The sequence below is a fragment of the Chiloscyllium plagiosum genome, unplaced genomic scaffold (genome assembly GCF_037043375.1).
Source record: "Chiloscyllium plagiosum isolate Xiang-an unplaced genomic scaffold, Cpla_swu_hap1 HiC_scaffold_4, whole genome shotgun sequence".
NCBI classification, from domain to species: Eukaryota; Metazoa; Chordata; class Chondrichthyes; order Orectolobiformes; family Hemiscylliidae; genus Chiloscyllium; species Chiloscyllium plagiosum.
This window is the reverse complement of record NW_028270142.1, coordinates 34,744,310-34,769,745: the sequence shown is the minus strand read 5'-3', so window position 1 is coordinate 34,769,745 and position 25,436 is coordinate 34,744,310. Positions and strand designations below refer to the sequence as shown.

General features: G+C 39.7%; 1 protein-coding gene across 1 annotated transcript in view; it reads right to left on the bottom strand.

Moving 5' to 3' along the window:
• The window catches only part of LOC122549297 (cAMP-regulated phosphoprotein 21-like), a 237,615-nt gene that overhangs the window by 24,871 nt on the left and 187,308 nt on the right, over positions 1–25,436 (bottom strand). The window contains exon 20 of the mRNA XM_087986133.1: positions 19,949–20,075. Coding sequence (XP_087842259.1) covers positions 19,949–20,075 — 127 coding nt within the window. The remainder of the gene's footprint in view (positions 1–19,948; positions 20,076–25,436) is intronic.

Sequence of the window (25,436 nt, the reverse complement as noted above, 5' to 3'; positions counted from 1 at the left end):
CCTTAATATGATCCTGACACAGGATCATAGCACTGTTAGCACTGTTGCCTCACAGCGCCAGAGACCCGGGTTCAATTCCCGCCTCAGGCGACTGACAGTATGGAGTTTGCACGTTCTCCCCGTGTCTGCATGGGTTTCCTCCGGATGCTCCGGTTTCCTCCCACAGTCCAAAGATGTGCAGATCAGGTGAATTGGCTATGCTAAATTGCCCGTAGTGTTAGGTATAGGGGTAAATGTAGGGGTATGGGTGGGTTGCGCTTCGGCGGGTCGGTGTGGACTTGTTGGGCCAAAGAGCCTGTTTCCACATTGTAATGTAATCAAATCTAATCAAATCTAAAAATGTTAGATTAGATTAGGTTCTATACAGTATGGAAACAGGCCTTTCGTCCCAACAAGTCCACACCGCCCCTCTGAACAGAAACCCACCCAAATCCATTCCCCTACCCTATATTTACCCCTGACGAATGCACCTAACACTGTGGGCAATTTAGCATGGCCAATTCTCCTGACCTGCACATCTTTGGATTGTGGGAGGAAACCAGAGCACCCGGAGGAAACCCACACAGACACAGGGAGAATGTGCAAACTTCGCACAGACAAGCGGGAATCGAACCCAGGACCCTGGTGCTGTGAGGCAGCAGTGCTAATCACTAAGCCACCGTGCTGCCCCTTCTCTACAGTTTTGTTTAAATTCTTGAAAGATAACTTTGACAGCCAAAAAAACCTCTTTAATCATGATCTGATCATTTTCCCCAATTAGTTGTAGCCTGCCAATCATTTGTTCCGACAGTTAGATTTTCTCCAAAGAGTTCAAACAATTCGAAATTTGTTAAAAAGGGGTTCAAATTGTTTACAATAGGATTTGTCATATATCATATATCAAAAAGCTTTATTTGAGATTCATGATCAAGGGTTGATGAAAGTATTTAACCAGTTGCCAGAATATTTATACCAGGGAACTGATACCCGAGTTGGCAGTGGATCACCTGCTTTCTAACCAGATGGCCATAATTTCAAGTCTCAATGCTGGAAAGCACAGGAGAGCAACCAGAATCAATTTGACTTACAATTGTCTTGGCACTCCTGTGGTGAAGCATCTTGAATTTGCTAAGTACTATCTTCAGATTAGAAGTAAAGAGGAACTCTGTATAGGATAATGCAGCATAAATCAGAGCTCTGTCATCTGTGGGTGCAGTACACAGCATGACTGAATTATCACTTTCTCCGTTTAAGCAAAATAACAGAATGAAACTAATCAAAAGCAGAAAATCAGCGTCATAGAAAATTAAGCATAAAATTGCAATAAAACTGCACATGTTCTTCAGTAGTGTACATTGGCATCTTACTGAATCTGCAGTACCAACAGAATCTACTTCACCCATTGTCCACGTCTGCTCTTTGAAAAAGCTGCCAAAAAAATTTAGCCCTACACACCCACTTTGCCACACAAACCTGCACACCTTTAAGTATTTAACTGGTTCCCTTCCATAAATTATGACAAATTATTTCCACCTCCTGCTCAGCCTGTACATCCAAGGTTGCACAAGGTTACTGAGAAAAAAGATTTTCATCCTTACTTCTTATCTTTTTGTCAATTATTATTATCTCTGTTAAATTTCTCCGGAACCTTCTCAGCTCTAAGGAGTACTATCTGAGCTTCTCTATGTTCTCCAGAAAATAGAAATCTCTCATCCCTGGTATCTTTCTTGTAAATATCCTTTTACATCCTTGATGTACTTTCCAAAACATGGTGCTCAGAATTGGATGCAATATGCCTGCTAAAGATTAACAAATAAGTTGTAAACTTCCTGGTTTTTGCACTCTTTGCCCTTGAGTGACTTTTAAATGTCCTTCTTTACCTTCTCAAAAGCTGTCGAATGCACAAGCAAGATTGCACCATTTTGTTTATACAGTCTCAATATTTTTCCATTAAAAGTGCATCACTTCATATTTCTTTGCTAAATTTCATCTGCAAAAATGATTACCCATATCACATAGTTGATATTCTCATGAAGTCTGCTGCAATTTTCCTTATCACCTACTACATTTCCAAGTTTTGTGTCACCTGATAATTTTGGCATTATGGCCCATATACCCAGGCCCACATCAACAACATTTGAAAACTTGTAGCCTTCTTGATACCAATGCAGGAAGACTCAGCAATATATTTCCTTGCAGTCAGATGAAAAGCTATTCACTACACAATTTTCTGTCTGTCAATCTTATCAAATTTGTATGTATACTGCCACTGACCTTTAAACTCAAGGGCTCCCATTTCCCTCAATTCTACATTTTGCAATGTATAAAATACCTTTCAAAATTCCACATACATATCATAATTGAAATATCAGCAACAATGCTCTTTGCATCTTCTTCCAAGACCTCAATCAAGATCAACATCACATGAAAATGAATAGGGGACACCATTTGATATATTGTTTTAAATGAGGGCAAATGGTTTCTCCAACCGCAAAGATAAATTTCCTGTGTAAGACGCATTGCCAATTGCATCCTCTATTGAAATGCTGAACTTATCATTAAAAATTTTGTCTTGTTGCTTTTTTTATTTTTGGTGCACTGCACAGCTAATTGTAACTCAATTACATTCAAAAGATTTGTATGATGGCACTCTAATCCTATGAGAATATTGCAGCTGGTGTTTGCTAAGTGTTGAGGAGGGAGAGAATTAGAGAAGAAATTTGTATTTAAACAAAGAAAAATGATTAATTTGTGTTATTATAATTGTGTGAACATATATCAGATTACATCATTTGCATAATGTATGAAACATTTCATTTTTAATGTTTAATTCATCGAGCGTATTTGTGCATGATGGCAGCAGTTCTACAAAAAATCAGAACCCAATGAGCCTGTTGGTGAAATACATACTCATTGAGATTGTTTGATGAGAGTCATTATTTGAAGTACTTTGAACAGGTTTTGAAAAGGGAATAGGATTATAGAATTGAGAAAGATTGCTTTCATATTCCCTCAATACTAATCTGGAGAATAGTAATGTCAATTATCAATGTTTTACACTGACAGTCAACTGTTCACATTTGTTGTCTGACAAAATACAGCTTGGGATTCTGATGAGCTACTTTGAATCCTGAAGGCAAATATCTTAGATTCAAAGAACCATAATATTGGTCTTCTGCATCTAACCGAGTCTGTTTGTTGATCATGTGAGTAGGCAATCCCCACATGTAATTGAATATGAGTAAATGGTGGTGAGCCAGTGTGGATATATGTTCGAGGTTTGTGGCTGACTTCTTCTTTTGCATAGATTTGAAATGCCACATGCTTCTGAATTAACATGAAAGCTTGACATTAACCATGCAGCAATGCTATAAAAATAGCTGTTGCTACCTTTTATTCTAATTTTCTATTCTGTAACTCTTTCAGAAAAGAAAATATATTTGGATTAGATGCTGATGATGAATCAGCACACTAAGCCCTTTCAATCTTGATTAATTTATTTTTCCTCAATTTAATTTGATCAAAAGTCTACAATATCAGTATCTCAATCTACATTGTCAGAGAAGCATAATGATGATCTCTGAGGCAGCTAATTGGGAAAATATGTACAAACCTTCAGGCCAGGACCGGCAGACGAATTCTCCAATGCTTCATGTGCAGCATAGTCATAAGAAGGGGGCGTTCATGTAGACTTTGGTGAGTTTGTTTATGCAAAGGCAGCAGTAACACAAAACCAGAGTTCTTAGTGATTTTGTAGATTCCCTGAACACAATATTCCATCAATGCAGAATGTTACAAAAAATTCCAAAGTATATTCCAATAACAATTTTTTTCACTGTTTACTTTCAACACTCACGTATCTGCAATTTAGCCCTTTCTCTATAATATTAACAGAAAAATCCTACCTATTTAAACAACATAACAAAAGTTGGCAAAATGTTAAATCTCAGAATGTCAATTTGTACCTAAACGGAACAGGAAACAAGTCTACTAAACAAAATAGTTGTTGCTTAGTTGAGACCATAATGATTGTCATTAATGAAACCAGGATTGTGTCGCCTCATGACCACAGTCTCACACAAGTGCTTTAAGTCTCAATTCAAATGCATCAACTGGATGTTTCAAATACATATTACAACTGACAATAACATATCCAGGTATTAATAGATAGAGCAAGAGGAAACTGAGCGCCGATGAAAGAAATGATCTCTGTTTCATTCATCAAATGCCAATTTAGGGACTTGCATCACCTAACTGAAGAATATCATGAGTGTCAATCAGACTATCATTCAGTAATTCTCATTTCTTGGTGTTGCTTGCCAATTTGGGTGATTGTTCAAAACGGAATGAGAATATTATTGAAATTGAAGCACTTTGTGCAGTGTGCTGCACATTTCCACTGCATTTTGCTGATTCCTCCACCTCTAGCTCCACTGGTTTAATCACTGCCAGGACTAAATATAGATGTTTAAGCCGCTGAAGAGCTTATTATTGAGATTTTCAGTCATGGCAGCTTGAATGATGGATTGACTGCCAGCTCAGTCCATCTGCTCCACAATTTAATAATTCTACATTAGCTGACATGGGGGATCCACGACCTCACGGACACAGACACCAATCAAAACCCTGTAGAAAGGCCCAGGCTTTGAGAGTATGTATGGCACTGAAAGCTAAATTTTAAACAGCTAGTTGATAGAACTAGGAAACACCTTCAATCTCAACCCAATTACAGATGAATGCATACAGACTATAAAACTAACGATGCAGGAACAGAAGTAGGCCACTCGGCTCATCAAATCTGTTCTGCCATTCAATGACAGCACGGCAGATCTGATGTAAGAGCAAATTACTGCAAATGCTTGAATCTGAACCGCAAACAACAAATGCTGGAGATCACAGCAGGTCAGACAGCATCCATGGAGAGAATGTCCTGAGTCTGGATGACTTTTCATCAGAGCTGAAGTGAAGTGTTTAGGGGACAGCATTTATGCTATAGTTGGGGGGGATGTGGTGGGGTGTACACTGTTGGGGAAAAAAAGGTGCTGGATGTTCAGATTAAGTGGTCAGAATGTGAGAAGGGCAGAACAATGGTGTGTCTAACTACCAAACCGGAAAGAACAGACAGTCCCACTGGGGTGGGGGGTGGGAAGAGAGGTCCTGGTGACAGGGAATGTAATAAGTAAAGCTAAAAGAAAGGGAAGAATGGAAATTGGTTCGCAGTCTGAAGGTGTTAAACTCAATATTAAGTCCAGAAGGCTGTAAAGTGCCTAGTCTTAAGATGAGATGCTGTTCCTCCAGTTTATGCTGTGATTCACTGGAGCACTGCAGCATGCCAAGGACGGACAAGTGAGCATGCGAGCAGGATGCTGTGTTAAAATGATTGGCTTGCGCACAGGTTGGAGGTGTTCCACAAAGTGTTCACCCAGTCTGTGTTTGGTTTCCCCAGTGTAGAGTTGACCACATTGGGTGCAGTAAATACAATACACAAGACTGGAGGAGGTACAGGTGAAATGCTGCTTCACCTGAAAAGAGCAGGGAGGAGATGAAGAGGCAGGTGTTGCACCTTCTGCAATTACATGGTAAGGTAGAGGTCATTCCCTCCAGGACACCCTAGTCCATTTATTGATCACTAACACACACTCCCACCCACAGTACTTTCCCATGGAGGAATAACATCTCATCTTCAGACTAGACACTTCACAACCTCATAGATCATGGAATCCTTGCAGTGTGGAAATAGGCCATTAGGCCAAGTCCACACCAACCCTCTGAAAAGTAACCCACCCAGACCAATTCCTTTAATCTATTACTCTACATTTACTCCTTAGTAATGCACCTGACCCACACATCCCAGACCACAAAAAGCAATTTAGCATGGCCAATTCAGCTAACCTGCACATCTTTGGAAGGTGGGAGGGAAGGCAGAAGAAACCCACACAGACAAAGGGAAAATGTGCAAACTCCACACAGACTGTCTCCCAAAGCTGGGATTGAATTTGGATCCCTGGCACTATGAGGCAGCAGTACTAACCACTGAGCCACTGTGGACTTCATATTGAGTTCAACACCTTCAAATTGTGAACTCACTCCCATTCCTCCCTTTTGTTTTAGCTTTACTTGTTGCATTCTCTGTCACCATGTCCTGTCTCCTTCCCCCCCTACCCAACCTCCATCCCAGTGGTCCTGAATGTTCTTTCCAGTCTGGCAATTAGACACACCATTATTCTGCCATCTCACATTTTGATCACTTAATCTGAACTATCAACATTTTTTCTCTTCCAGCATTCTACACCTCACCACACCCCCTCATGCCCAACCATAGCATAAATGCTGTCCCCTCCACACTTCACTTTAGCTCTGATGAAAAATCATCTAGACTTGAAGTGTTAGCTTACTCTCTCTCCATGGATGCTACCTGACCCGCTATGATCCCCAGCATTTGTTGTTTACAGTTCATAGCTGATCTGATAAAACTCAAACCCAATTTCTTGCATTATTTACATTACTCTTGATTCCCTTACTGATTAAAATCTTCCCATCTCAGACTGGAACATGCATTAATATCTCAACATCCATAGCCTTCTGCAGTAAAGAATTTCATTGATTCCCTACCCTCTGAGAGGCAACATTCTGTCTCACCTCTGTCCAAAATGAGAAACCTCTTATTCTGAGATTATGCCCTCTAGTACTAGACTCTCCACCAAGGGGAACCGACCTCTTAGTATCTACCATCAAGCACCTTAAGAAAGTTGCATTTTCAATAAGGTTATTTCTCATTCTTATAAACTCCAATAAGTACAGGCCCAACCCATTCAAACTCTTCCATACAAATCTCTCCATGTCGGGGCAACGTAGTGAATTTTCTCTGGGCTGCCTCCAATGTCAGTCTATCTTGCTTAAGACAAGATCACATTTGTTCACAGCAATCTAGGTGTGTTATAACTATTGAGTTGTACACTTTCAATAAGATTTGTCTATTTTTATATTCTCTTTACTTTGAAATAAAGGCCATTTTGTTTCCCTTCCCTACCACTTTTCAACTTTTATGCTATCTTTTCATTGTTCATGCTCAAGAACCCAAAACATCTCCATGTGGTGCAGCTTTCTGCAGTATTACACATTTTAATAACATTCAGCTCTTCTATTCTTTCTGCCAAAAGGCACAAGTCTCACATTTTCCCACACTATATTTCATCTGCCAAGTTTTTGCTCAGTCAGTAATCTGTCCATATACACCCGTGTACTGTTTATGCCATTCTCATGACTTGCCTTCTCATTTATTTTTCTATCATCTGCAAACTTGGCAAAATTAAATTAGTTTTCCTCATCTAATTCATTGCATTCAAAATAAATTGGCCTCAGCACTGATCCCTGTGGCACTCCACTCATTACAGGTTGCCATTCTTAAAATGCCCCCTTTACCCCAACTCAGCTTTCTCTATTCTGGATTAGTGGTGCTGGAAGAGCACAGCAGTTCAGGCAGCATCCAGGAACTTGTCGATTTCGAAGCTCCTGGATGCTGCCTGAACTGCTGTGCTCTTCCAGCACCAGTAATCCAGAATCTGGTTTCCAGCATCTGCAGTCATTGTTTTTACCTCTACAGCTTTCTCTATGGTTAGCCAACCCTCTATTAATGCTAACATACTACCCCTTACAACATGGGCTCTTATTAAGGTACAGCCTTATGTGCAGTACCTTATCAAATGACTTTTGGAAACCACATATGTTATGTCTACTGCTGCTCCCTTCTCTATCCTGTTTGTTACCCCCTCAAAGAACTGTAAATCATTTGGTCAGTCATGAATGTCCTTTCACGAAGCTGTATTGAGTTTACTTAATTATACAGAGGAACCTCGATTATCTGGCATTCCAGTATCCAAATTTTGAATTATCCGGACAAGATCGCAAGGTCCCAATGCTTGGCTAAACTGTGTTATCTGCCATTCGATTATCCGAACATTTGATTATCTGAACAAAATACTCCCTGCCCGTGTCATTTGGATGATTGAAGTTCCTCTGTATTATGTATTTTCTAAATGCTCTGCTATTACATCTTTTATAATGGACACTAACATTTCCCAAAGATGGATGTTAAGCAACTGACCTATAGTCAGTTCTTTTTGTCTCCCTCCCTTTAAACATTCGAAAATTTCAATGTTCTGGGATTTTTCCACAATTTAAGGATCTTATACAATTACTACCAGTGTATCCAATATCTCTATGTAGTTACTTCTTTTAATATCCTAGGATGCAACCAATCAGCTCCAGGAGATGCATTGGCCTTTACAGAAAATGTACTAGGAATACTAATGCTGCAAGTGATAGTCATTGCAATTATTTCCAACACTCTCATTTCGCTCCTTGATTATTTAATATGTTTTGAAAAGCATTAGTGTCTTCCAAACTATGAAAACAGATGCAAATTATTTACTCACACTCCTTGGTTCCCTGTTATTATTTCCCCAGTCTCAATCTCTAAGGAGCCTACATTCACTTTGGCCTTTCTCTTTTAATATATTTAAAGAAGCTCTTACTGTCCATTTGTACTTTTCATACTAGTTGACCTTCAGAATTTATTTTCTTGTCATGTAGATTTTTAAAATGTTCCCAATCCTCTGTCTCACCACTAACCTTTGCCACATAATACACTGTTTTCTTTTAATTTGGTGCTATTCTTAACTTCCTCGGTTAACTAAGGTCAATTTATCCCCTGCCTTGTATCCTTCTCCCTCACTGAGATATATTCTTGTTGTAAGCTATTCACTGTTTTCATAAACAGCTGCCATTATTCAACAACCATCTTTTCTGCAAAACTTCTTTCCCAGTCCACTCCAGCAAATTCTGTTCTAACTCAGTTGTAATTATACTCTTAAGTTTAGCACAGTTGTTTCAGACACAATATTCTCACTCTTAAACTGAAAGCTAAATTTTACCATGTTATGGTCACTGTTTTCTGGGGGATCCTTTGTTCTAAAATCATTTATTAAACCTGCCTCATTACATATTACCAGATCCAGAAAAACCTGATGCCTGGTTTACAATATATTGTCCTAGAACAATGTTCTCAATACGCCCAATGCGTTCTTTCTTGTGGCTACTTCGGCAAATTTCCGTTCTTAATTTCACCAATATCTTATGATCCAAGACTTTTTTTTCTGTCATACTTATTCCATCTCTTACTAACAAAGCTGCTCCACCACTCTTTCCTTCTTGCCTGTACTTCTGAAAAGTCACATATCCCTGAATATTCAGAATGCAGCTTTAATCTCTTTGTAACCATATGTATGTAATGTCTATAAGGTAAAATTCAGTATCCTTTATTCATCCCATTATTACATTTGCTTTGTGAAAAATAATATGTGCATTTCAATTACACAGCCATTAATTTTGTCTTTTTACCATTATTCTCCCTTTGACTCTACTTGCTGCTGTCTTTGGATGGTCATGCATTTTGTCCTTTCCTGACCTAATCTGAGTGTCATTGTCTAAGTAACTGCCTGGAAGTGCTGCATTATCCTTTTCATTTATAAGCCTATGTATCCTCTCTCTCTATAAATCATGCACACCCACCCTTCATATTTATTTTAAAATCCTCTCCGGAGCCAGAGTCATTCAACTCACCAGGATGTTTGTCCTGATATGGTTTAAGTGAAGACCATACCAATGGAACAGCTTCCTTCTACATGAGTACTGGTGCCAGTGCTACACAAACTCAAAGCCATTCTAACCACACCAATCTTTCTGCAAAGCATTTAACTTTTGGACTGTATTTACCATATGTCAATGTGCCTATGGCTCAGATGGTAAGTCCAAGATTATTACCTTGGATGTTCTGCTTTTTCATTTAGTTCCTAGCTGTTCAAAAATTTCAGCTGTAACTCCTTTTCAGTTCTATCAAGGTATTTTGTGTCAACATGGATAGCGATAAATTGATTGCTCTTCTCTCATCCCAAGTTCCTCTCCACCTGAAAAGATGTTCTTAACACTGGTACTGGGTAGGCAGCACAACCATTGTGATTCATCCTCAGAGCTACAAAGAGCAATATCTATCCCCCACATGGTCCCCTATGGGGACTATTTCCTCCCCGAACTCAAATAAAGAATGAGAATCAATTCCTGGTGCTGGACAATTGTAGGCAGACGTCTCTTTCCCTTCTTCCATTTCACTCGCTGAAATACAGAACTTTGGTACTCTAGTGCAAGTTCTATTCAAGTACCAAGTAGCACTAGGTTGGCTACTCATATATGCTCCTAATATAAAAGGCCTGAGTCGATTAATGAAGATTCATTTCAACTGGTTTTTAAATGAAGCTGTTGTTTCACTGAAATTCTTGAAAAACTCTGCTTCAGGCTAGCAACTATAAGCAAATCTAATGTCATTTACAAAATACCATGTAAGGACTGTAACAAACACTGGAAAAACAGGCAGAAAACTAGCCACCAGAATACATGAACACCAACTAGCCACATTAAAACATGACCCTTTCTCACTAGTATCCTCACATACAGGTGAGAAAGGACATCACTTCGACTGCGACAGCACATTCATCCTAGGACAAGCCAAACAGAGACATGCAGAGAATTCCTGGAAGCATGGCATTCCAACCGGACCTCCAACAACAAACATATCGAGTTAGACCGCATCTACCTCCACCTGAGAAAATGAACAGGAAGTGACTTCACTACAGGAAATAATATCACCACTGGAAATGACATCACCAGTACAAAGAAACCCAAACATATAAATAGAAAGCAGGAATTTTCAGCAGTGCTTCACCTGAGGCCCACTGAAGGTGTTACCTAGTAGGGTGACGAAACATCTGGAAATGAACCTTCCAGCTCAGCGAGCAAACCTACAATCTCAACCTGAGCTACAAATCTTCTCAAAACTCGCTTGCAACTAAGAATATGAACTGTAGCATTCAGTTAAATGCCACTTATAAAGTAAATTAGGTTTATCCAAAATAAAATTAAAATTTTCTTACAAAACAATGCACACACGTGGTGCAAGGTTAAATTGAATTTTAAACATGAAGGGACATTATGGCTAAACTTGGAGCTGTTTATAGTACTATATTTACCTAGTTTAATTTAGTTTACCTTTAGTTTGCACTGGGTGGAAGAATCCTTGTTTTTTGTTTGAGGAATTCTTTGATATTTTTATCATACTTGAATATCTAGATTTCAATTTTAAAAACTCACCTTAGAGGGTTGCATTCACCTTTTTTTTGATTAAACAAAGAATATTTTAAGAACTTCAAGTGTTAAAGTTAGAGTTGAATAAGCCATGGTGAAGCAGTTCTGGAGTTTGAGGTCTGAGGAAAGAATGGTTAAGGGTAATTTAAAGTGAGTCTTTCGTGCAAAAAAACTGAGAGAGTAGAAAGGTGTGTAAACAGGGAGAATTGATTTAATGAAATTAAGAGAATTCATAAAACATACTGATAAATTAAATGGAGAAAAGCAAGACAAAAATATATCAAATGATAAATTTATTCTTGTATCTTGGAACAGAGCAACTGAAATAACCTCTAAAGATACAGGAATAATATCAAAATCTTGAAAAGCTTGAGACTTAGGGAGTTGCTGACAGACTGAAAAGCATCTAGCACTAAAGATTTGCATTAATGTAAGACCAACAGAGTAAGGTGAAAAATTACCATGTTCTTTTTGTGATAAATATTCATAGGGCATACAAAAGAACAATGGCAGAAATAGAAATAAAACAGTTTTCAAAAGGCATCTGGATAAACAGGTACAAAAAAAATATCTCAAGGGGTTTTGGGAAAGGAACCAATGCATCATTTTATCAGAGGAGGCTCATGGCTCTGTTCTGAGGTGTAGTATTCTAGGCAATTTGAGCACAATTTATGCTGCTGATTACTTTCCAATAGCTCTCTCTGTGGTTGGATATTGGACAAAAATAGAATCAAGCCGGCTGCAACAGTTACTAGCAGAACTCACGCATAGATAAGGTATCAAAAAAGTGACCAGTCCCTGTACAAGTGTACCCAAATGAAATATCAATGAAAAGATAGAGAAAGGAAGGAAATCAATTGTGAAAATCAGCAAGGAATTCAAAAAATAAAATTAAAGAAACTGTAGGAAAAATTTTAACTCTAAGATAGTTGGGCTGGGAAAACAGATGGGCCAGCCAATGTTTTGTGAGAGGCTGAGTCCATTTACAAAGAGATGGTGAGCCCCATAAGAAAACAAATGACTGGGACAGTTCACTGGGTTCTGGCCAGTGAATATCTATTGGTTAGAGACACGACAATTCCATTGTGATGATGAGTTGGGGACAGGGGCTCAGAAAATGAAAAGGGGTTGGAGCTCAGATCGATAGCAGCATGAACATTCCTTGTCAAGCCAGAAATAAAAAGGGCATTCACAACTCTGTTAACCTTGTAAAATCCTCCTTACTAACACCTGTGATTTGTGCCATAATTGAGAGCACTGTCCTACAGAACAGTCAAGCAACTGCCTGCCATAATCATTCTCACAGAATCATAACATACAGACAATGTCTCAAACACCAACATCACCATTCCTGGATATGTCCCGTCCCACAGGAAAGGCCTAGCAGAGCTGGTGGCATGAAGGTATACATTTGGGACGGAGTTGTCCTGGGAGTCTTTAACCTTGGTGCTGGATCCCATGGGAAACATAGGAAAAGGAAACCTCCTGCTGATTACTACCGACCACCCTCAGCTCCCTCAGTGATAAACCAAACTCTTCCATTTTGAACACCACTTGCAGGATACATTGAGGGTGGTAAGGGCACAAAGTGTACTCTGAGTCAATGCTTTAATTTCTGATGACTGAGCTGGTCCAGTCCTGAAGGACATATTCTCTAGACTGGGCCTGAGGCAAATGGTAAAGGAATCAAAAAGAGGGAAATCAAAACAAAAGAACTGCAGATGCTTGAAATCTAAAACAAAAACAGAAATTGCTGGAGAAGGTCAGCAGGGGATGGCAGTATCTATGGAGAGAAAGCAGAGTCAACATTTCAGTCCGGTGACCCTTCTTCAGAAATCAACACTGGTTCAAAGAGTCCAGGATGACATACCAGGAGCAGCACCAGACATACTTAAAAATGGAGTATTAACCTGGTGAAACTACAGCACAGCACAGCACTACTTGCGTGTCAAACAATGTGAGCAGTATGCAAGACCGAGCTTAGCAATCTCACAACTGACAGATCGGATCTAAACTCTGAAGTTCTGCCACAGAACAGTCATGGAATTTTCACAAAATCCCCTTCCCCAATAATGGAGGAGCCAAGCTCATCAGCCAAAAACTGCCATTTAAATACTGTGACGACAAGAACAGACCGAGGTCAGAAATTCTGCAGCAGTTACCTCACTTCCTCTCAGAGCCTTTCCACCATTGACAAGGGACAAGTCAGGAATGTCATAGATAATTGTTCATTTGACTGGGCGAGTGCAGGTTGGAGAACACTCAAGAAGCTCGACACATCCAGGACAAACCTTCCCTCTTCACTGGCACTCCACCAAACACCTTCAACATTCAATCCTTTCACCAATTACAAAGGAACCTCGATTTTCCGGCATTCGATTATCCAAATTTCAGATTATCTGGCAAGATCGCAAAGTCCTGAAGCTCGGCCAAAATATGTTATCCGGCACTTGATTATCCGAAATTTGATTAACCGAATGAAATACTCCCCGGCCGTGAGCTTCGGATAATTGAGGTTCGTCTGTACACACAGGAATAACATTATGTACCATCTACAAGATACAGATTAACAATTCACCAATGCTACTTCGAAAGTAATTTATAAACTTGTGGTTTCTACCAACTAGAATAATAAGAGCAGCAAATGTTGGGGAGGTGATGGTCTGGTGGTATTATCACTAGATTGTTAATCCAGAGAGCCAGGTAATGTGCTCGGAGTCCAGATGGTGGGATTTGAATTCAATTAAAAAAAATCTGGATTTAAGAGTCTGATGATGACCATGAATCCATTATTGGAAAAGTCCATCTGATTCTCTAATGCCCTTGAGGGAAGGAAACTGCCACCCTTATTTAGTCTGAATCACAGACCCACAGCAATGTAGTTGACTCTCAACTGATGTCTGGGAAGAACAAGAAATGCTGACCTAGCCAGTGACACCCTCACCCTGTGAATGAATGAATTTTAAAAAAAACATGGGAACAGCACCATCTTCCTGCCCTTGTAAGGGACAACCATCCTGACTTGGAACTATATCACATTCCTTCACTGTTGCTGGGTCAAATGCTGAACTCCCTTCCCAAAGCACTGTGGCTACAGCTTCACCACGTGGACTGTAATGGTTTAATGAGGCAACTGGGCATCAGCTTCTCTTGGGCAATTAGGGATGGGCAATAAACATTGGACTTGCCAGCAATGTTCAAAAGCCGTGAGCAAATAAAAAATAGTCATAGTGTTGGACAGCATAGAAACAGACCCTTCTGTTCATTCTGACCATGTTCCCAAACTAAACTAGTCCTACCTGTCTCCATTTGGCCCATATCCCTCCAAACCCTTCCTATTCATGTACTTATCCAAATGTCTTTTAAACATTGTATCTGCATCCACCACTTCCTCTGGCTGTTCATTCCACACACTAACCACACCCTGTTTAAAAAGCTGCCCCTCATGTCCTTTTTAAATCTTTCTCCTCTCAAATATGCCCCCTAGTCTTGAACTCCCCCACCTTTGGGAAAAGACCTTTGCTATTCACCTTATCTATGCCCCTCATGATTTTATAAGCTTCTATAAATTCTTACTTGTTTTATGTTCTATTAAACCTAATGTAATGTTGACAATTTAACCTTGTTAACAAATTCATTTTTTTTCCTTGATATAAGGCCTTGGTTGACAAACAACAGACAGAAAGTAACAGGGAGATTATGGGGGGAGGGGGGAGCAGGGGAAGGTGAATGATTCACAACTCTGGAAGGAAAGTTGACAGTAAACCGAGAGACTCAGAACAAATCTTCTTCAAAAATAACACCACGATTGAGGAAAGTTAGTGCAGACAGGGACTTTTGTCCCGCAATGGCAAGTAATTCCATCCTCTGGAGTTACCAGCTAATCTCATTAGAGCACAATGTTGGATTGTAAAATGGAGAGCAGGTTTGAATGTCTCATGTTATTGAACTTAATGCTGGGTCCAGAAGGCTGCAAAATGCCCATGCAGAATGTGAAGTGTTCCTCCTCCAGCTTGCTTGGGCTTCTATGGAATGCTGTAGGAGGCACAGGACAGAATTGTGAGCATGGGAGCAAGGCAATGTGTTAAAATAGCAAACTACCACAAAGTTGGGCTCATGCTTGCAGACTGAGCAGATGCATTTTTCAAAGTGGTCATCCAGTCTGTGTTTTGTCTGAGGAGGAAATTACATGGTGAGCAGTGAACACTGTAGATTAGCTTGAAAGGAGCATTAGAAAAGCATTACTTCAGAGTCACCTGGAAAATGTGTTCAGGGCCTTGGAAATTGAAGAGGGAGGAGATCAAAAGACAAGCACTCCTCTCTCTGATTGCTGGGACGGTACCGTGGGGGTGGTATGGACTGTCAGGCATGATAGACAGGTAGGCCAGAATGTCAGAAAGAGAACAATCCCTTTGAAATGCTCTAAAGCTCCAACAACACATATCTTCTCCTTTCTCCTCTCTTATTATTTTGCAGGGTGTAAGTGACTAATCCACTCTTCAACGTATTAAGTCTTTCCCATCCTGCCTATCAATTTTCATCCCATCCATTATCACTACCATTTCTGCTCCTACTGTTGTTTTGTCAGTTACATTTTCTTTAATAATTACTCATTATGTATTTCAGCCTTGCCCTCTGCCTATTGTCATAACACACCTACTGTGCCCCAATAGGTCCCATTCTGCTTCTCACTGCCCTCTTATTAGTTATGTGTTCGAGAATGATTTTAGGTTCCCTTTTGTTAGGGGCCATTCTATTCTCAAATTCTCATTTTGCTAGTCTCATCTTCCTCTTCACTTCAGATCTCAATTATTGTATTTGACTTGGATCTCACTTGCAGTGTTCATCTGTAGTGCATCATAAACAATAGCTTTTGTTTCATCATGATTTCTATCCACTTTCGTCATCCAAGAAGCTTCGATTCCCCTACCTTTTCTTATTGTTTGAATGGACTTAACCTTGGGTGATACATAAATAAAAATAGAACTCGATTTTGCTGCATTATTGGGCGCATTTAAAAGGAAAAAAGACAAATCTGCATAAGATTTTCACATCGTTTTTGAATAAGAAGTCTGCTCAAGAGTTTGCATTAATGGATTTTTGAAACAAACAAGGCTTTAGAGAAAAAACAAATATACATGCACTTAAAGTTTGTCCAAAATTAATGCAGAAACTCAATATAAACACACTAGTCAAGATTTTCATTGAGATGGCTGGTGATGGGTTGAGAGGAAATCAAGTGACTTGCTTTAGGAAACTACATGAGTGGGATATAAAAGGCACTAGATAGGTCAAAATGCAAAGCCAAAGAACGTGACCACTCTTGAAGATTTTGCACTAACCAAGCCTGTACAAATAAAACCAACATTAAATGCATTCAATTAACAATACATTAAAATTGTGGTTAGTTTACATAACACTTATCAATTACTTCATGAGCAGGATTTGAGAAATGGCATACTGTCACGGTTTTCAGAAAGAGCAGAATTATGACAACAAGATTATTTTCATGAAGATACGATTTAGCACATTTCAAGCAAAGAGTTACAAAATAAATAGTTGAAAAATGCAGAAGTAAAATAATTACAAATAATTAATCTACTATTTTAAATTTTAAAAATGCAGTACGTCTGTTAACGATCGTGTAGCTCCTAGAAAAGAGACCGGTTCACTGTGAGACCTGCTACTCACTCTCTTACAGTGTAACGGCCCCCTCTCCAGAAACTTTGTACTGTTTCCTAAGAGCTGTCTCTTCAAGATCAATAGTTATCAGCTCCCATCTTCTATCATTCATATTGTGGAGGCAGCATGTATTTATAAAGAAAACTTAGGTATCTAACTAAATAATATCACACCCTTGAACAATAAAGTGTAAACAGTGATAACAAACATTTATGCTGCCACAAATAGCAACATTTGAACTATTGATATCTTTGAGGATGTAGGAAAAGTATTCTTAGACCATAAGCTGGCTTTTCATTGTCCTGTATATTAATTTTATGTAAATTGGTTTGTTAATCATCTAGAAGGGACTGATGGAATGCAGGATCTTGGTAGGCAGGAGGCAGAGATATATAAGGCAGCATTCTGTGAACAAATTTAACAAGAAAGCATTGCCATTTAGTTTCATAACTCACAAACTGGTGGAGAACTATTTGATATGAGAGGACCAAACAGAAGTCGGACTCAAAAACAAATGGCTGCTGAGTGTGACAGCCAGGATCCATATTGCCATTTTCAGCCTTGGTCATTTTCACAAGGATGCAGAGGGATCAGACAAAGAATCCACCCAGTTTAGTTAATGAGGCAACTGGCAGATTGAGACGCAATGGGAGCCGGAGCAGATATATTTCTTAATTTTCATGGATTCAGCTAAACTGTAGCAGCTTGTAAGTATTACACCAGCTACTTAGGGTGGGGGGTAGGGGAGGAGGGGTGGGGGGTGTGGATGCAGGGTGGCGTGCACGGTGGGTGAGCTTTTCATTAACAGTAGTAAGCATTTAAAAAGTTAAATAAAGTGGTTTTGCCTCCTTTACAATTCATTTGTAAATGTTGCAGTGGGAGTTGTAACAGTGTTCATTAAGATGATTTATGGAAGTGTGCTGACTGGCAGATGTAACTAACCTTAAGACAATGTGCTTGCCAGTTCATTAGAGCTGTCAAGTAAAAGATCAGGATTATTAACAGGGAAAGGTGCTCAGATGGGTTAGAAAATGTTAGTCTGATGGATAATAGGTAATGGACATTTCACATCATAGAAAAAGGTATCTTAACATGATAACAATGAGTAAATGTTAAATAACGTCCAATTGATTTTATGTATTCAATCCAGAAATTCATCAAGATAGTAGTTTTGAAGTCTGTTTATTTATTCAAAAAGTTTGATCTGCTTTTGACTGCAATCCAATTGCATCATCATTTTAGAAGAGCTTATGATTGTAGATACAGTTGTTTGGAAAAATCCCTTTAACACACAAAAACAGAGACTGGTGCTGATACTCAGCAATTCTCAGACAGAAAACAAAGTGAATACCTCCAGATTCTGCAATTCTGTGCTTTATCATAGAGTCAAAGAGTCATAGAGATGCACAGCATGGAAACAGACCCTTCAGTTCAACCCGTCCATGCCGACCAGATATCCCAACCCAATCTAGTCCCACCTGCCAGTACCTGGCCCATATCCCTCCAAACCCTTCCTATTCATATACCCATCCAAATGCCTCTTAAAATGTTGCAATTGTACCAGCCTCCACCACATCCTCTGGCAGCTCATTCCATACACGTACAACCCTCTATGTGTAAAGGTTGCCCGGTAGGTCTCTTTTATATCTTTTCCCTCTCACCCTAAACCTATGCCCTCTAGTTCTGGACTCATGCACCCCAGGGAAAAGAGTTTGCCAATTTATCCTATCCATGCCCCTCAATTTTGTAAACCTCCATAAGGTCACCCCCTCAGCCTCCGACGCTCCAGGGAAAACAGCCCCAGCCTGTTCAACCTTTCCCTATAGTTCAATTCCTCCAACCCTGGCAACATCATTGTAAATCTTTTCTGAACCCTTTCAAGTTTCACAACATCTTTCCGATAGGAAGGGGACCAGAATTGCATGCAATATTCCAGAAGTGGCCTAACCATATTAACTTATGCAAATATTTTAAAGCATCAAATCTAAATGCCAGGCCATGTTTTTCAGAACCCTAAACTGGACACAGACACTCATTTTGAATCAAACAATCTTTATGAAAGTTTAATTACTGTGCAACAACACAGATGTTGTAGAGCTGATAATACCGATAGTTGTGAAAGTGACCCATCGGTATTTATAAATCTATGAAGTGTTCTTTGATGGTATTTCTTGTATTTACCTTTAAATGGATAAATACAGAGGCTATGTACAGATTTCGTCATTCCCACTGAATTGCGGAAAGGTGGATAGATTCTCAGTCAGCAAGGGATTACAAGGTAATCAGAGATGAATGAGAATGTGGCGTGTAGGTTACAGTCAGCTCATTCATGCCCTTATTAAATGATGGAGAAATCTCAAGGGGCCAAATGGCCTCCTCCTGCTGCAAACTTGTTATGTTCATATGTCTGCGTGTAACTCTGATGTTGTCCAGATAAAATATCGTGCAAGCAACACTCTTACCCAGAAACACACAAAGACCCTTTATTGGCATTCACTGTTTCAATTACCTTATTCAATGCATTTTATAAATTAACTTTGTTTAGTTTCAAAAGTATTGGCTATTCATTACATCTTATCAAATCTCTGATCTTTGATTTTCACTTGCTCGAACAGACTAAAGATGTAATTTGAATTCTACATTAGTGGCATTATTGATGTAAATGGGAACCTCATTAATCTCCGGGTTCATGTATCCTGCTAGGACTGCAACTAAAAAAATGTCACAGATTTCCGATCATAAGAGTAAAGTCCCACTTATGGAAATTGACATCACAAAATGGTGCGAAACAAAGCAAAAGTGTATTACAGGCACATTAACAAGCATTACATCGAATCAAATCGAAAAGGCATGAATGTGGACTGGAGTTGAAGCTCAAAAAATACTCCTTGATTTTGATGCATTTTTCAATGCAAAATGTGGCTGTAGAGGCTACTTAACTCAAGTACGTCCATTATACCCTCATCAAGCATGTGGCCAATCCAATTTGTCCCTGTTTCTGCTGGCTACAAGTCAAAAATTAGACACAACTTCAAGGGTAAATCTGCAATTTCACTTGGGGAAATCAAACAATATAGATGAAGTGCCATACCTGTTTGTTGTGTGGTCTGGGGTATATGCTGACTTCGCTGTGCATTGTATTGAACAGAAGCAACAGGTCTGAACTGTTGGGCTGTTGAGGTAGGGTACTGGCCAGTTGGATAGTAATACACTGGCAACTGAAAGACAGTCACAGAAAGAAATCTCCAGTTTCAATTCTTGACAGTGTATACATTCCTAATTACTGAGCAAAATATTCAAGAATTTAAGTGTGATTGTATCAAATTTCAACATAGTAAAACAAACTGAAGCATTCACTGAAAAGCAAAAGATTTAATAGTGTAAAAATACATTTGTCCAACTTTGTTATTCTCCTGATAAATTATTTCATCTTTTGTTTTTTCTCAAGTAACCCCTTTTCAAATACAGTATGTTGCCATCAATCCCGTTACCACTATGAAACTATAAATCAGGACACCAACTGCAGTGTTTTACTTCAGCCTAATTCCCGATACAATTAGTTCAGGCTCCAGGGAGACATAGGCAGTTTATAGCATGGTCATAGATATATGCAACAGTTAGATGCTCCTAGATAAACAACACTGTCTTGATTGTGTTTTTCATTGCATTTAATGATCTGGAAAAGCAGGCTGTTCCAGTCAGTTCAGATCAAACAAAGAAGTACAAATTTTACAGTCTCAAATGAATGCAGATCACAGAAAATGATTTTTTGTTGTCTGGTAAATCTACAATTAATCTAGGACAACTGCATCAATGAGGCACATGGGCAGATGTTTCACTTTCCCAGTCATGATTTGGCAAAAAGAAACACTGGTTGGTCATGAAATTTCAAACGTTCCTGCTCAGACCGAGTTGTGACTAATTGTTACGGAGTAAAGAAAGCAATTGTTTACGCAGTAGGCAATGTTTTAGAAACATGCCAATCAGCATTTGCATTGACGTTTATACTTCAGAGTACATGCCTACTAGATAAATATACAAGGAAAAATAACATTCAGCTTTGAGCATTGTGAGGAGTTTTATTTCCAGGTAAGTATTAGTAAGGTGGTGTGAAATGCAATCAACCTTTATTAAGGCAGAAAATCACTCATCCTGCATGTCCAACTCAATTAAACATGATTAATGGAAGCTATTATAACCTCCTTGTGGCCTTTCCCTCTACATAACAAAAGAATTTAGTATCTGCTTACTTAATAATATTCCTTCAATATTGATACAGATTATTAACCAGTCAGGAACTAGTGTACCGATTAAACAGGATGACTGCAAAACAGCAAGGGGAGGATGAGCACCCGTGGTCATGATCCGCAGTGATGCTAATGACATAGGCAGAAAACGGGATGTGATCCTGCATTCAGAATATAGGGAGGTAAAGAGGAGATGAGCAAGCAAGACTCCAAAAGCAATAATCTCCAGATTCTTCCCAATACCAGGTGTAGGAACTAGGACTACAAAGTAAATGAAGATGTGTTTAGAAATATGGTGCAGAAAGAGTGGTTTTAGGTTCCAACCTCATTGGGACTACTGTAGGGGAATAGGACGTGTACATGCCAGATTGATTGCATCTAAAAATACTATTTACTTGCTAGGCAATTTATTAGTACTGCTGGGGAAGGTTTAAGGTGAACTTGACAGAGAAATACAACATAATACAAGTAGAGACATATAACATTGCAGCTGGACATTATTAAATGGGAGGAGAAAGTGAGGACTGCAGATGCTGGAGATCAGGCCTTTCCTGAAGAAGGGCTTATGCCTGAAACGTCGATTCTCCTGTTCCTTGGATGCTGCCTGACCTGCTGCGCTTTTCCAGCAACACATTTTCAGCATTATTAAATGGGAACAGAGTAACGGAGAAAGTAATCATGTCTAAAACAGGATTCGCTGCATATCAATGTGTAGTGTGTGGTAAACATGTCTGTTGAGTTACAATGCAGATTACCATATGGAATTATTCCATTCTGGTGATTAAAGAGATCTGCTTTGAAAAGAGCAAACCTTGGTGTTACATATTCCTCTGTATAAGAGCTCCAGAAAAGGCAAGGAAGAAAGGAAAGAGGAGGGGTGGCAATTTTGTTTAAGGAGAACATTCTGGTACTGGAGAAGAGGATGTTCCAGAGGGCTAAGGACAGATAAATTTGGTTAGAACTAACAAATTTAAACACAATTAATTTGCTAAGTATAGTCTTTGGCCACCAACGAGTGGGAAGAGTGTTGGAGGATCAAATTTGTAAGGAAATTACACATATGAAAAGATGGTAGGATAGCTATAATAAGGGGCTTTAATTATCTGAATATAAATCGGGATAGTCGTAGTGTAAAGGGCAGAGATAGAAAAGAGTGTGTTCATGAACTTTTTCTACAGCGGTATCCAACAGGAAAAGAAACACTGCTACATTTGATTCTTGAGAATGGGATGTGCCAAGTAGATTTAGTGGACAGTGAGTTTTGTATCATAAGACTTAAGTTAGCTCGGGAGAAGGACAAGGAACAATACAGAGTAAAAATAATTCATGGGGGATAGCCAACTACAAAATGGTAAAGATGGAGGTGACTCAAATCAATAGGAGCCCAACGTTGGCAGCTGAAATGCTCAGTAACTCTGACTTCAACTTTCTCCCTTACTCTGAACCCATATAGGATTGTTAAGGGTCTTAGAAGGGTACATGCAGAGAGGTTGTTTCCACTGTAGGAGAGTCAAAGATCAGAGGTCATAATCTCAGAATAAGGGGTTGACCACATAACAAAGTGAAGTGGAAGTCCTTCTCTCAGAGCATTGTGAACCTATGAACGTTTGTACTTATTAGGCCTTATAAGACCTAGTTGTCAAGAATATTCAAGGCTGTGAGAGACAGATTTTTAATCAGTAAGGGAATCAAGGGATATAGGGAAAATGCAGGAAAGTTATTTGGGTGGAACTGAGAAATAAGAAAGGGATGATCACCTTATTGGGATTGCATTATAGACCCCCCAGTAGTCAGAGGGAAATTGAGAAACAAACTTGTAAGGAGATCTCAGCTATCTGTAAGAATAATAGGGTGGTTATGGTAGGGGATTTTAACTTTCCAAACATCAACTGGGACTGCCATAGTGTTAAAGGTTTAGATGGAGAGGAATTTCTTAATTGTGTACAAGACAATTTTCTGATTCAGTATGTGGATGTACCTACTAGAGAAGGTGCAAAACTTGACCTACTCTTGGGAAATAAAGCACGGCAGGTGACTGAGGTGTCAGTGGGGGAGCACTTTGGGGCCAGTGACCATAATTCTATTCGTTTTAAAATAGTGATGGAAAAGGATAGACCAGATCTAAAAGTTGAAGTTCTAAATTGGAGAAAGGCCAATTTTGACAATATTAGGCAAGAACTTTCAAAAGCTGATTGGAGGCAGATTTTCGCAGGTAAAGGGACAGCTGGAAAATGGGACGCCATCAGAAATGAGATAACAAGAATCCATAGAAAGTATATTCCTGTCAGGGTGAAAGGGAAGGCTGGTAACTATCGGGAATGCTGATGACTAAAGAAATTGAGGGTTTGGTTAAGAAAAAGAAGGAAGCATATGTCAGGTACAGACAGGATAGATTGAGTGAATCCTTAGAAGAGTATAAAGAAAGTAGGAGTATACTTAAGAGGGAAATCAGGAGGGAAAAACGGGGACATGAGATAGCTTTAGCAAATAGAATTAAGGAGAATCCAAAGGGTTTTTACAAATATATTAAGGACAAAAGGGGAACTAGGGAGAGAATAGGGCCCCTCAAAGATCAGCAAAGCAGCCTTTGTGTGGAGCCACAGAAAATGGGGGAGATACTAAATGAATATTTTGCATCAGTATTTACTATGGAAAAGGATATGGAAGATACAGACTGTAGGGAAATAGATGGTGACATCTTGCAAAATGTCCAGATTACAGAGGAGGAAGTGCTGGATGTCTTGAAACGGTTAAAGGTGGATGAATCCCCAGAACCTGATCAAGTGTACTCTGTGGGAAGCTAGAGAAGTGATTGCTGGGCCTCTTGCTGAGATATTTGTATCATCGATAGTCACAGGTGAGGTGCCGGAAGACTGGAGGTTAGCATACTTGGTGCCACTGTTTAAGAAGGGTGGTAAGGACAAGCCAGGGAACTATAGACCAGTGAGCATGACCTCGGTGGTGGGCAAGTTATTGGAGGGAATCCTGAGGGACCGGATATACATGCATTTGGAAAGGCAAGGACTGATTCGGGATAGTCAACATGGCTTTGTGCGTGGGAAATCATGTCTCACAAACTTGATTGAGTTTTTTGATGAAGTAACAAAGAAGATTGATGAGGGCAGAGCAGTAGATGTGATCTATATGGACTTCAGTAAGGCGTTTGACAAGGTTCCACATGGGAGACTGATTAGCAAGGTTAGATCTCATGGAATACAGGGAGAACTGGCTCAAAGGTAGAAGACAGAGGGTGGTGGTGGAGGGTTGTTTTTCAGACTGGAGGCCTGTGACCAATGGAGTGCCACAAGGATCGGTGCTGGGCCCTCTACCTTTTGTCATTTACATAAATGATTTGGATGCGAGCATAAGAGGTACAGTTAGTAAGTTTGCAGATGACACCAAAATTGGAGGTGTAGTGGACAGCGAAGAGGGTTACCTCAGATTACATAAGGATCTTGACCAGATGGGCCAATGGGCTGAGAAGTGGCAGATGGCGTTTAATGCAGATAAATGCGAGGTGCTGCATTTTGGGAAAGGAAATCTTAGCAGGACTTATACACTAAATGGTAAGGTCCTAGGGAGTGTTGCTGAACAAAGACATCTTGGAATGCAGGTTCATAGCTCCTTGAAAGTGGAGTCGCAGGTAGATAGGATAGTGAAGAAGGCATTTGGTATGCTTTCCTTTATTGGTCAGAATATTGAGTACAGGAGCTGGGAGGGAATGTTGCGGCTGTACAGGACATTGGTTCGGCCACTGTTGCAATATTGCGTGCAGTTCTGGTCTCCTTCCTATCGGAAATATGTTGTGAAACTTGAAGGGGTTCAGAAAAGATTTACAAGGATGTTGCCAGGGTTGGAGGGTCTGAGCTACAGGGAGAAGCTGAACAGGCTGGGGCTGTTTTCCCTGGAGCGTCGAGGGCTGAGGGGTGACCTTATAGCTGTTTACAAAATTATGAGGGGCATGGATAGGATAAATAGGCAAAGTCTTTTCCCTGGGGTTGGGGAGTCCAGAACTAGAGGGCATAGGTTTAGGGTGAGAGGGGAAAGATATAAAAGAGACCTACCAGGCAACTTTTTCACGCAGAGGGTGGTACGTGTATGGAATGAGCTGCCAGAGGATGTGATAGAGGCTGGTACAATTGCAACATTTAAGAGGCATTTGGATGGGTATATGAATAGGAAGGGTTTGGAGGGATATGGGCCGGGTGCTGGCTGGTGGGACTAGATTGGGTTGGGATATCTGGTCGGCATGGATGGGTTGGAATGAAGGGACTGTTTCCATGTTGTACATCTCTATGGCTCTATGATTCTATGAAAGCCAAGTTGAAGATT